Raw genomic sequence first — 17,052 nt, forward strand, 5'->3', positions numbered from 1 at the left:
ACACAACCACACCGTGTGTGTGTTAAACCACACACAACCACACCGTGTGTGTGTGTTAAACCACACACAACCACACCGTGTGTGTGTGTTAAACCACACACAACCCGACACCGTGTGTATTCTCCACGGTCCTCGACCTCGAGCCATCATCTTCCGACCCTTTGTCCCACCCGGGGTGGGGTCCCCTTTCGGAGCCTCTCGACATTCTTCTCTCCGTCGCCGTCCTCCGCGCGTGCTCCCGCGTCCTCGCTGACAACTTCTCCTCCGTGGGTCTCCCACCCGCGCTGCCCGTGCCGTCCCGCTCTCTATTCCTGCTCGACGTCCCTTCCGCCGATGCCGTCTCGTCTCGACCTCTCTCTCTCCCCCCATCATAGCTCGCAACGGCGACTCCGCGTGCATCTCGGCGTCCTCACCTCCGCGCGGCGAGACAAACACTCGGCAAGACGCTCTCGAGTCTGCTTTTTATTTTTTTTATTTTTGCGGTTAATAGGACGAGCAGATAACACGGACGCACGGTTATCAGGATTTCTCTGGACGCAATGCTCTTGTTTACATATACAGTGAGGGAAAAACGTTTTTGATCCCCTGCTGATTTTGTACGTTTGCCCACTGACAAAGAAATTATCAGTCTATAATTTTAATGGTAGGTTTATTTGATCAGTGAGAGACAGAATAACAACAAAATCCAGAAAAACGCATCTTCAAAAATGTTATAAATTGATTTGTATTTTAATGAGGGAAATAAGTATTTGACCCCCTCTCAATCAGAAAGATTTCTGGCTCCCAGGTGTCTTTCATACAGGTAACGAGCTGAGATTAGGAGCACACTCTTAAAGGGAGTGCTCCTAATCTCAGCTTGTTACCTATATTAAAGAGACCTGTCCACAGAAGCAATCAATCAATCAGATTCCAAACTATCCACCATGGCCAAGACCAAAGAGCTCTCCAAAGTTGTCAGGGACAAGATTGTAGACCTACACAAGGCTGGAATGGGCTACAAGACCATTGCCAAGCAGCTTGGTGAGAAGGTGACAACAGTTGGTGCGATTATTCGCAAATGGAAGAAACACAAAATAACTTTTGATTTAAAGCTTTCGTGACTGCAGTAATTCATATTCTTAGTTTTTTCGGTAAAGTCACGTTGAAGATGGATTCTATCTTAGCAATCATTGGAAAGATTTGATAAATCATTTCAGTTCTTGATTGATTGTTCACGCTTACAGTGGCTTTCAGACAGCATACATTATAAAAAATTTCGTCTCCCCCCTCCTCTTTTAAAAAAAAAAATAGATGGACTAGTCCTGGGCAAACTGCCAATCGCTGCGCGTGACGCCAACGTTTTTTTATAAATAAATAAATGTGCCGTTTTAAAAATAAATTTATGCAAACCGACACACCTGATGATGACCGTTTGAGTTATGGTCGAAACGTCGTGAGAATTTTTTATTGTTTTATATATATTTTGTTATTTTGTTGTTTCTCTTCAACGTGACTTTACCGAAAAAACTAAGAATACACAAAATACCTGTCAATCTCCCTCGGCCTGGGGCTTCATGCAAGATCTCATCTCGTGGATTTGCAATGATCATGAGAACGGGGAGGAATCAGCCCAGAACTACACAGGAGGATCTTGTCAATGATCTCAAGGCAGCTGGGACCATAATCACCAAGAAAACAATTGGTAACACACTACGCCGTGAAGGACTGAAATCCTGCAGCGCCCGCAAGGTCCCCCTGCTCAAGAAAGCACATATACATGCCCGTCTGAAGTTTGCCAATGAACATCTGAATGATTCAGAGGACAACTGGGTGAAAGTGTTGTGGTCAGATGACACAAAAATGGAGCTCTTTGGCATCAACTCAACTCGCCGTGTTTGGAGGAGGAGGAATGCTGCCTATGACCCCAAGAACACCATCCCCACCGTCAAACATGGAGGTGGAAACATTATGCTTTGTGGGTGTTTTTCTGCTAAGGGGACAGGACAACTTCACCGCATGAAAGGGACGATGGACGGGGCCATGTACCGTCAAATCTTGGGTGAGAACCTCCTTCCCTCAGCCAGGGCATTGAAAATGGGTCGTGGATGGGTATTCCAGCATGACAATGACCCAAAACATACGGTCAAGGCAACAAAGGAGTGGCTCAAGAAGAAGCACATTAAGGTCCTGGAGTGGCCTAGCCAGTCTCCAGACCTTAATCCCATAGAAAATCTGTGGAGGGACCTAAAGGTTTGACTTGCCAAACGTCAGCCTCAAAACCTTAATGACTTGGAGAAGATCTGCAAAGAGGAGTGGGACAAATCCCTTTTGAGATGTATGCAAACCTGGTGGCTTATTACAAGAAACGCCTGAAATCTGTGATTGCCAACAAGGGTTTTGCCACCAAGTACTAAGTCATGTTTTGCAGAGGGGTCAAATACTTATTTCCCTCATTAAAATGCAAATCAATTTATAACATTTTTGACATGCGTTTTTCTGGATTTTGTTGTTGTTATTCTGTCTCTCACTGTTCAAGTAAACCCACCATTAAAATTATAGACTGATCGTTTTTTTGTCAGTGGGCAAACGTACAAAATCATCATAGGATCAAATACTTTTTTCCCTCACTGTATATACGTGGATCGTGTCGGTGCAGTGTGCCCGTGGTTAGTCGGACGTGGGACAACCCCCCGGCATTGCGGATAAGAGAGCTGTGCAAATAGCGCGTTAAAGTGTGCGGTTAATAAATCTGCAGCCGAATCTCTGAATAATGCGTAAACAATCATTGCGTGCTAACGGTGGCGTGGCCTTGTTGGCATGGGCCCTGGTGCAAAGGATGAAAGGGGGGGGGGCATTGCAGTTGCACCGCTTGCACACTCGATAGCTACACCACTGGCTTCACCGTTAGGACGTGGGCAGCCGCAGTCTGACTTGATGCCCTTAGTCTGGTTCTGTGAGCCTTGGTGATTGACGCCTAAAATCCAGTGGTGAGCCATGGGTCCCGGTGCAGTTGCACCGCCTGCACACTTGAGAGCTATGCCACAGGCTAAACAACACAATTCAACTCTGCGTCTCCAGTCATGGACTACTACTGTATATGCACCGCTAAGGTTTAACGGGAGCGGGAATTTAAATGAGAGGAAGAGTTAACACGTTAAAGCATTGCTAACACGTCGCTAGCTGGTGACCGCTGTGTGTGTAGCCCCAGTGCGGCCTCCGCTCACTGAGCCTCCGGTTCAATCCCAGTTCCTCCCCTTTACTTGACGGTTGCATTTTCTCTGAAACAACAAAAAGCGCACACACAATGGAAATCTGAATCCTATTTGCAGAGCGCACATTTAAAGTTACGAAACAAAGGCCGATGTTCAGCCTCTGTCCCATACGTGGCTTTAACGAAGGCTTCCCCATGCCCATGATGAGTCGGGCGGGGTTGTTTGACCATACTTCACCGTGCTGGTCGGGGCGGGTTTGATGAATGGGGCGGGAGGCCTAGGAGCAGTTTTGGACGACTCAGCATTGACGTGGACCACGGCCAGGAGTCGAACTCTGGTGGACAGGTGGCATTGATCCCTGAGTAGCAGCCATAGGTGGTGGCAGTGGGGAAGGGGGGCATTGCCCCCCAAACTTAATTGATTGTGGGAGGGGGGTAATCAAGAGACTACAGCCCCACAAACAACCCTTGTGGGCCTAGAGGTAGGAGAAGGAGCTCATTGAATTAAATGTAACGATAATGTATGAATTAACAACTAGCTTAAAAATATAACTGACAACGGATCTGTAAAGTACAAAAACAGCTTCACTCGGAGCGACGCTGCAGCCACCAAGGGCGTGAGGAACAAAACAACTCCGAGGGTGGGGATTCGAACCCAGATCCCATATCCTAGAATCCATTTCCTACGTCTCAAAACCCATATCCTATATCCCATAACCCATATCCTATAACCCATAACCCATATCCTATATGCCATATCTCATATCCTATAAATAATAACCTATATTCCTTATCCTATAAGCCTGATCAACTAAACCATCTCATTCTATCCCTTCCGCTACGGCTCCTCCACGCAGAATATTCTGTCAAGGCATCACCTCGGCCCTGCCTCCACCCACCCCTCTCACACCGCTCTCTGACCAGGATGGTGAAGTACGGTCGAGAGGGACTTCCCTGACCGGCGCGTACCCGCTGCCGCGTTCCTGGTACTGGCGGAGTGCCCGCTCCACCACGGTGCGGATGAAGTGGGGGTCGTCCCAGGCCAGCGAGCCCGGCACGGAGAAGGTCATGGGCTCCTGGGAGTCGTACAGGCGCACGCTCACCGCCGTGTCGGGTGGCCCCGACGCGCCCTCGCCGCCGGTACCCTCGCGGCTCAGCACCTGCAGGAGGCCCGGGGGGGTGAGGGGGGGGTGAGGAGGGGTGGGGGCTCGCGACGATGGGCGGTGGGCAACGGTTGGGGCAGTCGCCAGATAGCAGACACACGAAGGCCGACAGCTCTCGTCTTCGTGCGGTGCCCCGACCTGCAGGAGGCCCGCCCCCTGAACCGACGCGACGCGACCGGAGCGGTGCTTACGCTGAGAAACTGCGGTGCCCCTCCGGTTTTGGGTTGAACTGTGTCGGTAGCAGACCCATGGGGATGGGAGCAATGTCCCCACCCGTTTCCACCGTTGAGATGACGACAGTTGGTATCTTGTTGAGATTTACCAGGGGGGAGATTCGTTGTTTCATTAATGCGAGGCCCTAATTTATATTTAAAAAAAACACCTGCGGGCACCTACACGTGGCAGAGTGGCAAGGTTTGGAGAAAAAACGACCCTCCAGTCTCTCTATGAGTTCGGCTACAATGCTTGCAAAGACGCCGTGCCGCTTAGCGCGCTGTTTCAAAGTGGGTGGGTCATGTCCAGTCATCGCCACAGCATCGTCACCCGTCTCGCCTAGTGCCTGTGCAAGATGGGGAGTGGCGGTGCAGTAGTTCGCACTGCGACGCACTACGAACCCAGCGACCCGAGCCGTTGGATTCCCGCCCGTGGCCAAACGACGGTGACAAATATTTGAACTGGTCCTGGTCCTCCCCTAGATCGACTCGGCCTTAAATGAGAACCGTGGTGCGGTGTGAAAATATCGGCAAAGACGGTCGGGGGTGGTATTGGCGACCCACGCTTTCTAACGGGTGCTCGCTGACACCACTTGCCCCGACAGTCCCCAGGCCACACCGATGGGAGCTGCATGGAGCAGTGAACTGAACCGATTTCATTTCTCAGAAGCGACCTGGCCACAAATGACAGCTCAGTGAAGCGCCTCATCACGTGGGTATTTATTGCAAACAAATACTCCACCGCGCGTGGGGGGGAAAACCGGGGGGCCCGCAGAAAAATCCTCGTGGCCACGGTGAGAACACGCAATCTCCAAATGTACAACAGGCGTCAGGGTCGGGATGGAACCCACGACTTCCTGCACACCAGGCGAGGGAGATAACATCTCGCCACCGTGCGGTGTGAGCTGGGAGAGGGAGCGGAACCGGGGCGGGGGGTGGGGGTCGACAGGGGTCAGGGAGTGGGGGGGGGACCTCACCGTCTCCACGTGGAAGTCCACGGAGCTGTTGCCCAGGCTCTCGACGAGGCGCGACACCCAGCCGAAGCGGTGCATCATGCTGTCGAGGAGGCGCGCGCTCTCGCGCAGGTGGCGGCCCGTGACGTCCAGCGTGCGGTTGTAGCGCTCCCAGCTGGACTCGACCGCGTCCAGCGCGTGCGTCTGCTCACGCTGCAGGGTGCCCAGCTCCGGACACTCTGTGCCGTCGTTACAATCGCAGCGATAATGACCAAGTGTGTGTACGTGTGTTGAACTTCTTTCGCGCCGTGCGTGGCCAACCGCGCTAATTGGAGGTGCGGGGGAAGGACGACAAACTAAACACAAAAAGCAGTTCTGAAGAAATGAGTGTGTCGATCTAGATGATTTAAAAGTGAAAACCCACGCCTTGCACTAGGGGCCAATGCTCTGTCCCCGTACAAACGGCGATCAGTCCGACTCTCCCGGCGAGCCGGGGTACGGGGCATCTCCTCGACGCCCGCGGGGAGGGAGTTTCACAACATCAGCGCGGAAATCCACCGGCCCTCGCTGCTTGTCCCCAAAACCAGAGAGAGACACGCCATTGCCCGGAACGTCGCCTATATTGTTTTAGTATTCATGAACAGCGTTGTCAAAAATGTTGAGTTATATTTTGTTATCAGTGCTTCTGCACGACCACCTCCGCTTGTCAACTCACGACTAAATAATATTTTTTCGTTAGTTCACCAGTTCACTGATCTGGATAGCTCTTTTTTTCAGAAGCGACCTGGCCACATGTGATAGCTCAACAAAGTGACTTATTACGTTGACATTTATAGCAGCAGCCAAAGACTCTCGGCGCGTGATGTTGATTCTCAACGTGGAGGGAAAAGCCGGAGGACCCAGATAAACATCCACCGACCACAGGCAGAGAGACACGCAAACTCCAAATACACAGCAGGCGGCAAGATTACATCCGCGACCTCCTGCATACCAGGCGAGGTAGTTAACATCTCCCTTCCACCGTGGCGTCCCTCCCTGGTGCTGATGGATTATTGGGCCCAAGCCCAGCATCTCGGGTGCCCCTCCCCTCCGCCCCGCGCCCCCCGCGCCCCCCGCGCCCCCCTCCTCACCCTTGACGAGCGCCTCGCAGCGCTCACACTCGACCTTCATGGCGAGGCAGCCCTTGGAGCTGCGTTGGATCTGCTTGCATCGGAAGGCGTCTCCCTCCTGTCCGAATCCCCCGCTGCTGGTCACTGACGGTCACGCGGGGAGGGCGAGGGGTAAAATAGAGTACCCGGCAGGTTGAGAATTATGGGAAGATGTGTTGGGATGGACTGACGAATGGATGGACGGATGGACGGGCAAATGGGTTGATATTTGATGAATAGATGGTTACATGGATAGAAATGAAGATGGATAGGGTAAAAGGCCAAGCATACGGTTGAAATGGATTGGCAGACAAATGACGGCAGGGAAGAAGAACGCACAAGGCCTGGAATGCTGGCTGGATGTGTGTACACGCGTCTAGCGAGAGCGAGAGAGATAGCAAGGGGGACAAGCAGACGAACGCGTGGATGTTGACACAGATGATCGGACGGCTATCTACCACTACGCATCGACAGAAAGCGAGCCCCAGCAGCGGTACCCGTGTGCTCCTCCTCCTTGTCCCCCGCCGTCGCCACCTCCCTGTGGACGCCGAACAACCGTTCCAGAAGGTTCTTCACCGTCGCCACCGGCCCCAGGCCCGGGCGGATGCTGGTCGGCGACGACCAGAAGAGCTGATCCTCGGACAGGCCGAGCAGGGGCGTCCGTTCGGGCCAGCGCAGGAAGGGGCTGTGGTCCATCCAGTCCAGCGAGCGGGGAGCACGGAAGCCGGCGCGAGAAGGCAGCGGCGTCCGGAACCAGCGGACGAGGTCCTGGCCCAGGGTGTCGGCGAGCGTGGGAGTGACAGAGGCGAGGGCCGACGAGCTGCGCTGGAAGAGGTTTGTGACCTCCTCGCTCAGGTTGTGGAAGTGCTCCTCCATCGTGGCGAATGATTTGCCGCCATCATCGTTGGTGACGTCTGAGGAGGAGGAGGAGGGAGGAGGAGGGAGGGAGAAGGAGGAACGCCGGTGAACAGAGCCATGTGACGGTGCCACGGTGCGTACCCCCCCTCTCACCGCTGGGGGAATGGGGCATAGGTGAACTAACAGTTTTTTCCATTATTTTTCAAAAAAATGTACCAGGTAAGGTCCACTTGAGCTGTACAGGTCTTTGTCAGAAGCGACGTGGCCACGATAGCCCAACAAAGCGGCTTATCGCGTGGAAATGTATAGCAGCAGCCAAATCCTCTTAAAACGCACGTTGAGTCTAAATGTGGAGGGAAAAAACCACAGGACGCGGAGAAAATCGACGGGACCACGGAGAGACCGTGCAAACTCCAAATATACAGCAGACGCCAGGGTTAGAATCTAACCCACCACCTCCTGTACACCAGGCGAGGTAGTTCACATTTCCTCACCGCAGTGCCCTGGAATCCCTTGGGATTCGCGCATCCATGCCCCACCCCTACCCCCCCCCGCACACACCGATCTAGATGAAGCCGAGGGCTTCACGGGCAATGCTGCACACCGCTGTTATGCCGTTAAGTCTGTGCGTCCAGCCCGAAATCAATGCCAACCCCCACATCTCCCCCTATCTCCCCGCCGCCCATGCCCCCACTTACCCGTCAAGTTGAGCCACTCGTCCGCCTCGTCGCCCAGTATGAACGAGAAGGGATTGAACCTCTGGAAGAAGCGGTCGACGTCGCGGCCGAAGCCGCCTAAGCCGCCGCCGCCGCCGCCACACGTGAGCGACACGAAGCGCTTGCAGGAGCGCTCGAGGCACGGGCGGCACTCGCTCTCCCAGGCGGGCCACAGCGAGGCGTTGCACGCCTTGCCCCGCGTGTCCAGGCGCGCGTGAGCGTCCCGCGCCAACTCGATGGCCTCCTGTGGGTTGCGGGGGGGGGGGGACAGGGAGAGCCGTCGACGAGAATCGACGAATGTTGACGTCGACGTTTTAGAGGAGCGAGCGAGCGAGCGAGCGAGCGATCGTCGTTTTTAAATTGTTGCAGCGGCTGTGATTGTGCCATTAGAAGTATTGCCGGCTGTTATTGTCGCCGTCATCGAAGAGCATCGCCAATCCCTGCTAGAGCTATCGGCAAAAGCAGCAGCAGCAGCGTCATTGTCATCGATAGAAGCAGGGCCAGCCATCCTCATTAGGAGTCATCATCGTCAGCCATCCTCATTAGGAGTCATCATTGTCAGCCATCCTCATTAGGAGTCATCATCGTCAGCCATCGTCGCCACTTTCGTCACCTCCGATTCGTGCCTCTGATTGACACGGTTGGCTACTTCGGTGCGAAAGAAGTTCAACATGCGTACATACGTCACCATCGCCATCCTCACCACCATCACCACCGTCGTCATCGCCATCACCACCACCGTCGTCATCACCATCACCACCACCGTCAACATCACCATCACCATCACCGTCAACATCGCCATCACCATCACCGTCGTCATCACCATCACCACCACCGTCAACATCGCCATCACCATCATCGTCAACATCGCCATCACCATCACCGTCGTCATCACCATCACCACCACCGTCAACATCACCATCACCATCACCGTCAACATCGCCATCACCACCACCGTCAACATCGCCATCACCATCACCGTCAACATCGCCATCACCACCACCGTCGTCATCACCATCACCACCACCGTCAACATCGCCATCACCACCACCGTTGTCATCGCCATCATCACCGTCGTCATCACCATCACCGTCAACATCGCTTTCACCATCATCACCACCACCGTCGTCATCGCCATCACCATCTCCGTCAACATCGCCATCACCATCACCGTCAACATTGCCATCACCATCATCACCACCACCGTCGTCATCGCCATCACCACCACCGTCGTCATCACCATCACCATCACCGTCGTCATCACCATCATCACCACCACCGTCGTCATCACGATCACCATCACCGTCGTCATCGCCATCATCACCGTCGTCATCACCATCACCGTCAACATCGCTATCACCATCATCACCACCACCGTCGTCATCGCCATCACCATCACCGTCAACATCGCCATCACCATCATCACCACCACCGTCGTCATCGCCATCACCACCACCGTCGTCATCACCATCACCATCACCGTCGTCATCACCATCATCACCGTCGTCATCACCTTCACCACCACCGTCAACATCGCCATCACCATCACCGTCGTCATCACCATCACCACCACCGTCGTCATCACCTTCACCACCATCACCACCGTCGTCATCACCATCACTACCACCGTCAACATCGCCATCACCACCACCGTCAACATCGCCATCACCACCACCGTCAACATCGCCATCACCACCACCGTCGTCATCACCATCACCATCACCGTCGTCATCACCATCACCACCACCGTCGTCATCACCACCACCGTCGTCATCACCACCACCGTCGTCATCACCACCACCGTCGTCATCACCACCACCGTCGTCATGGCCACCACCGCAGTACCTGCTTCTGCTCGAGTGCCCGCTTGAGCTCGGCCTGCAGGCCCACGTGCTTCTCCTCGTTCCTGTCGGCGAACGTCTTGAGAACGCGGAGGCCGCGGAAGCCGCGCTTGAGCTCACGGTCCAGCAGCGCCCCCCCGTCCGTCGACAGCTCTGGGGGGGGGGGGGGGGGGGGAGAGGCGGCGCGTCGAGCACGATAGCAGTGCGGTGCTGGAGGAATGGCCTCGTAGTCACACCACCATCATCATCCACTACCATCATCATCCACTACAATCATCATCCACTACAGCCATCCTCACCACCACCATCATCATCATCCACTACAGCCATCCTCACCACCACCATCATCATCATCATCCACTACAATCATCATCCACTACAGCCATCCTCACCACCAACATCATCATCATCCACTACAATCATCCTTACCACCACCATCATCATCCACTACAGCCATCCTCACCACCATCATCATCCACTACAATCATCATCATCATCCACTACAGCCATCCTCACCACCATCATCATCATCATCCACTACAATCATCCTTACCACCACCACCATCATCATCCACTACAATCATCATCATCCACTACAGCCATCCTCACCACCATCATCATCATCATCATCCACTACAATCATCCTTACCACCACCATCATCATCCACTACAGCCATCCTCACCACCACCACCACCATCATCATCCACTACAATCATCATCCACTACAGCCATCCTCACCACCATCATCATCATCATCCACTACAATCATCCTTACCACCACCACCACCATCATCATCCACTACAGCAATCCTCACCACCACCACCATTATCATCCACTACAATCATCATCCACTACAGCCATCCTCACCACCACCATCATCATCATCCACTACAATCATCCTTACCACCACCATCATCATCCACTACAGCCATCCTCAACACCATCATCATCATCCACGACAATCATCCTCGTCACCAACATTCATCATCACCACCAGCATTTCAATCACCTCCGCCACCATCTTACTCTGAAGCTGTTCCACGGTGAGAGCTGCGCCTGGCTTTGCCCCCATCATCGTCATCAGCAGCATCAGCAGTGCCACGTGCATGAGCAGCAGCAGCCGCCGAGATGCAGTCGCCCCCATGGTTGTCCCTGCCCTGTGCAGAGACGTGAGACGTCACTCATCGCACCCCGTCGCTCTCCCCGCTCCACATCCTCGAGTTCTCCCATCTCACTCATCCACAGCGATATCCACATGGTGAGTTAGTGGTGTGTCCATTATCACTGCGTTGTTGTTGCTGTTGCTGCTGCTGCTTTTGTGGCGTTTGATTAATCTCGACACGTCGGAGCACCGTGCATCATCTGGATGGTCATGGCCGTGACCACATCCAAGACGATGCAGGAGAATGCGGTACAGTACAGGTGGACTTCACAAATCTGGCTGTCGCCTGATGAAGCTAGTTGTAATTACTGGCGAAACGTCGTACTCAGATTGTAAATGTTGTGGCTTGGCTCTCCAACACACCGGTGTGCTGTACTAGTGACGAATTGGCCACGTTCTGTTTACATTACAACCCTTACTAGTTGGCTGTGTCGGGTGGTGGCGGGTTTAACGACACATTTATATATTTATGCAATCTAACCCAAAAAAAACTCTCTTATGGCAGTACAGAAAATGCGGACGAATATCGTTGTGTCCTCTTCTGTATGGGACAGAGTTGCCCTGTCGCGCACATGGGTATTCTCCGGGTGCTCCAGTTTCCTCCCACGTGCGCGTGTATATAACACTCATTGATTGACTGAAAATATCTAAAGAAACAGAGGACTGCAGAGCTTAGGCAACTGTTGGTAGCTGAGGCCAACCGCCTGGTCTACTGCCTTCCAGCTCGTCTCTTCCAAAGCAGTTGTCAGATGCGATTTGTACGAACGATGTAAATCTAAAACTAAAACATCACGGACATCTCAAACATTCAATGGGCATCCCCCCCCCCCCCAGCGGCAGCTGTCCCTGTGCGGCACAAAGTGACTCGGCACCAGGCGCCTGCCAGTGGACATGAATCTGCCAGCAGGGGGCCGATGATTGCTGCGCGTCACCCCAAGGGAGTGACGCAGCAGGGCACTGAGCTTTGTTCTCACGTGCGCTGCCTCTCAGATGCGTGGTTACGCGTGGCCACGTGACTGTTGCCAGATTAAGGACTTATCCCTAATCTGGTAACACTGGCTCAGGGTGGAGAAACGAGGTCATCATCATCATCATCAGCCGCATCATCATCTTTGTCATTGTCTGCGTAGTCATCGTCATTGCCGTGTTCTTTATGGCCATGGTTACGCACGGTGCGAAATAAGTTCAACATATATGGTCATCATCATCATCATTGTAGTCAGGTTCTTCACCACCATTATCAATTATCGTCATCATGGCCTTAGTATTCATCGTCAACGTCTTCATCATCAAGGTCATCATCGCCATCATTGCATTCAATCGTCATCATGAGCTTTGTATTCATCGTCAACGTGTTCACCATGAAGGTCATCATTGTCATCATTGTATTCATCATCATCGTATTCATCCTTGTGTTCACCGTCATCATTATCATCATTCTCATAACCATCGCACCCGCCTCATCATATGGAGTCAATCGCGGCCGGAGAAGAAATTCCACACGCGGCTGCCAAAGCAAGCAGCGAGAATCTCCCAGTGCCTCGCGTTTGATACAAAGTGCACCCACAACTTACAAAGTGCACCCACAACTTACAAAGTGCACCCACAACTTACAAAGTGCACCCACAACTTACAAAGCGCACCCACAATTTAAAAAGCGCACCCACAACTTACAAAGTGCACCCGCAACTTACAAAGTGCACCCACAGCTTACAAAGTGCACCCACAACTTACAAAGTGCAGCCACAACTTACAAAGTGTACCCACAACTTACAAAGTGCACCCACAACTTACAAAGTCCACCCACAACTTACAAAGTGCACCCACAACTTACAAAGTGCACCCACAATTTACAAAGTGCACCCACAACTTACAAAGTGCACCCACTATTTACAAAGTGCACCCACAATTTACAAAGTGCACCCACAACTTACAAAGTGCACCCAGTGAAAGCACTGGCCGAGCCCCAGCCGCTCGCACAGAGATGCGCGACTGGCCCTGTCACGTGATCACCACATGCAGGGCCAATTGTGTGGACCAGAGGTCAGTTGAAAAAGTTGAGGATGTCAAAGGCAGCTCTGCGATATTCACTTCTGTGGGCCGGTCTGTAGTACCTAGGATCTCCACTGCTCGGCGAGAGAGAGAGATCTAATTGAGATGGCGCGCGAGCATCGGTTCGTGATGCAGGAGCACGACGGATTGATCGTCACGAGAGACGACGTTGGCTTGGGGGAGGTCTTCATCCAGCAGTGGACTTACCATGACCGATGACGATGATGGATTATAAAAGGTTTTTACTTTTAGCCGGAACGATCTGGGAACTATGTTTGGACACCCGGATGCATCTCGCCTTGATGATAACGAACCCAATGGCTAAGGTCGTGCTTGTAACCTTTTATAAACCCGTTTTGTAGGAGTACGAGAAAATATAAGCTGAAAATATATAGAGGCTTCATAATAACGGTCTTTGGGTTAGATTGCGTCAGTGTAAATGTGTCGCAATCCTCCACAACCCAACAACCAGTAATGTTTGTATTGTAAACAAAACTCACAAATTAGTGGACTACTTCAGCTCACCGCCGTGTTGGAGAGTAAATCCACAACATTTTTAATTTGAGTAGTACGACGTTTCGCTGGTAACTACCATCAACCAGCATCATCGGGCGAATTTACCAGAATAGTGAAGCAATCCACCTGTTTACGGTCTTTCCTAGAGCAGGACGACGCCATCACTGTGAACCCATCAGGTGCAGAGCTCAGAGGGGGAGGAATGGGGGGGTTATTGTAATTATATAATAGATTATCTAATTAGCACGTGTAATTAGCGGCTTGCTACGGATAGTTGCAGCATGCCTGGCACTCAAGTGGCAAGAGGTCGACAATCACAGCTGCAAGGCGAGCCCCCGTGGCATCCAGGGACAATATTTGAGTGACATGTTAAACAAATGATCAGTGTGTTTTTGTTCGCATTCTGACCGCAAGTATTGTGGTTAATGTAAAAAGGTTTCTCAGTTTTGTTGCCACAAAAAAGGGGAAAAACTATTATGTTAAACAAAACATGAATCGCATGTTTCTGATGAACGCGTCTAAAAAAAAAATACACGGTGACGATTTTCAAGATCGTGGAATTGTAATGGGTGAGTGTGTGTGGTTGGTGGTGGTGGGGTGTGGATGGGGATGTAGGGAAGGGGGGCAAGTGGGGAAACAGCACCACATTGTCGAGTCTGATTCCCGTCACGCGCTCGCTCGCCGTGCGTGCACAAAGGCGCGATTGTGTCGCCGCACAGACTGGAAACTCGGGGTCACGACGTTACAAAAGAGGGCGGTCAACAATAAACACAAACGTTCATTATTGAAGAAGAAAAACCCCTCCAATAAAAACAAATTCTGATAATGACGATAATAATTATGACGACGATGGTGATGAGGATGGATTATGAGAACATCCCAGCGGCAATTGTAACCGCAGTGAATTGAGACTTTTTGTAAACACAGAGACAAGCGCGGGAGGCCTGCGGGGTGGGAGGGGGGGAGGGGTGGGTGGCGGATTTCAGAATAAATAATGGCTAAGACAGGGCAGTGTGTGTGTGTGAGATTCACATTCCACGCGTGGTCACTGCGTGCGTGAGTGGACTCAAAAACAGGGCAGATCAGCAGAATTGTCCTGGCAGGGAGTTTGTTCTGCAACCCTCGCCTGTGCCAATGTTGACTGACCCTGATCCTAACCTTGAAGCCCCCCCGGCTCCGAGTCTGAGACTTGTACCATAAATAAATATTGATTTATTTCTTTGGAACTTTCTCATGGGTTATTTTTTTCTCTCTCCCGAAATGTATCCCCCATCCACACTCAACCCACAAACACACCCACACCCACCCACCCACCCACTCACACACTCACACACACACTCACACACACACATACCCACCCACACACACACCCACACACACCCACACACTCACACACACCCACACACTCACACCCACACACACACAGACATACCCACGAACACACACACTCACACCCACACACACACATACCCACACACAGACATACCCACCCACACACACTCACACACACACAACAACAACAACAACCGCCATTCGCCACTAAGTAGCGGTGACGTCACCACGACGTTGTACCAGGCCATGTGCACCTTGAGGCCACACACAACAACAACCGCCATTCGCCACTAAGTGGCGGTGACGTCACCACGACGCTTGTGCCAGGCTATGTGCACCCTGAGGCCACGTGAAGTGTCGAACGCCCGCTGGCAGGAGGTCACGGGGCAGACCCAGGTGCCACGGGTCGACTGACTGAGATGACTGGCTGATGCACCACCTGTGCCCCCTACTGTGCCAACCTGCTGTGCTTTAGCCACCCGGCGCTCCGCTCGTTGTTCTGAGCGTCACTCCTCCGCCCTCCGTTGTTGTTGGAGGGCGACTGCCTCCAACTACCCAATAGCGTCCTTCACGAGCCTCCTCCACAGAGGCCGATCTTGACACCGCTGGTACCAGTCATCGGCAAGTCCACTCAGCTCCACGTCCTCCTGTACCACATCACTCCATCTCTTCTCTAGCCCGTGCCGCGCCCGTTTAGCCCCCTCGATCCGGCCGAACAAAAGCTGTTTCGGCATGCGGTGGCTGGGCATGCGGGCTACATGACCCAGCCAACACAGCCTTGCCTGCCGGAGGAGCTCACCGATGGGACCTTGCCCAGATCTTTCAAGGATTTGTGAGCTCATCACACAATCCAGCCTGGTTAAACCCAGGATGGATCGTAAGCAGGCCACCCTAAATGTTTCCAACCGGCGAAGATGCTCCATTAAGGGGGTCCACGTTTCGCAAGCGTAGAGAAGGGAGGAAATGACCGTGGCCGAGAAGATCTGAAGCTTAGTGCAGAGCGACAGACCAGGTAGCTTCCACACAGCGTTACGCAACCGATGAAAAGATATTGCCGCTCGACTGATTCGGAGTGAGACCTCTGCTGTTAAACTGGAGCCGGTCCTAAGCACACTTCCCAGGTATGGGAAACTCTCCACTCTCTCCACAACTGCCCCATCACCGATTGGGAGTTGTGGGGGTGGAGTGTCCGATGGTACAACATACCCAGGCAGGTGCTTAGTTTTGGTGGGGCTGATGGTAAGGCCCCATCTCTTAGTGGCACGCTCCAGTCTCAGCAGCAGCGTCTCCAACTCCTCCTCTGAATGAGCAGCTATTACCAAATCATCAGCATACATAACGTGGTTGAGCAATAGGGAGCCATCCCTTGACCGCACCCGTGCATCGATCAGCCTCCCATTATATCTGTACCATATGGAGATTCCCTCGGTACAGCTATTGAAGGCTTCACGAACTATGTGGTCGAAATAGATGTTAAATAATGTGGGAGCCAGAGGACATCCCTGTCGCACCCCAAGGTGTACAGGGAAAGGCTCGGACTCCCGGCCACGTAGTTTTACCCTGGCCCGCTCACCATCATGAAGGTCCTTCATGATCTTGAGCAGAGGGTCAGGTACTCCAAAAGCACGAAGAACAACCCAGAGCCCAAGCCTATTGATGGTATCATAGGCCTTGACTAGGTCAATAAAGCAGAGATGTAGGTCTTGCTGGAATTCCCTACACCTCTGCTGTAGCAGACGGACAGAAAATATGGCATCTGTGCAGGACCGCCCTTTCCTGAAACCGCATTGGGGCTCCGCAAGCCTCTCCTAAGCGTGCCTGGCAAGGCGATGTTGAATAATCCTTGCCAGGACCTTTCCTGGCACACTGAGGAGTGAGATGCCCCTGTAGTTGTCACAGTCTGTTCG

General features: G+C 52.7%; 1 protein-coding gene across 4 annotated transcripts in view; it reads right to left on the reverse strand.

Moving 5' to 3' along the window:
• Nucleotides 1-449: 449 nt before the first annotated feature.
• CLU (clusterin) overlaps nt 450-17,052 on the reverse strand; it is a 38,207-nt gene continuing 21,604 nt past the window's right edge. For all 4 annotated transcript variants that reach the window (XM_032959366.2, XM_032959361.2, XM_032959365.2 and 1 more), the window contains exons 3-10: nt 11,110-11,240; nt 10,086-10,234; nt 8,223-8,484; nt 7,164-7,580; nt 6,649-6,771; nt 5,543-5,757; nt 4,160-4,350; nt 450-3,257 (exon numbers count right to left, since the gene is read on the reverse strand). In XM_032959366.2, the coding sequence (XP_032815257.2) occupies nt 3,236-3,257; nt 4,160-4,350; nt 5,543-5,757; nt 6,649-6,771; nt 7,164-7,580; nt 8,223-8,484; nt 10,086-10,234; nt 11,110-11,240 (1,510 nt within the window). In that variant the 3' untranslated portion in view covers nt 450-3,235. The remainder of the gene's footprint in view (nt 3,258-4,159; nt 4,351-5,542; nt 5,758-6,648; nt 6,772-7,163; nt 7,581-8,222; nt 8,485-10,085; nt 10,235-11,109; nt 11,241-17,052) is intronic.

Source organism: Petromyzon marinus, chromosome 23 (genome assembly GCF_048934315.1).
Source record: "Petromyzon marinus isolate PM22_M1 ecotype Great Lakes invasive population chromosome 23, UKy_Petmar_22M1.pri1.0, whole genome shotgun sequence".
Classification (NCBI taxonomy): domain Eukaryota; kingdom Metazoa; phylum Chordata; class Hyperoartia; order Petromyzontiformes; family Petromyzontidae; genus Petromyzon; species Petromyzon marinus.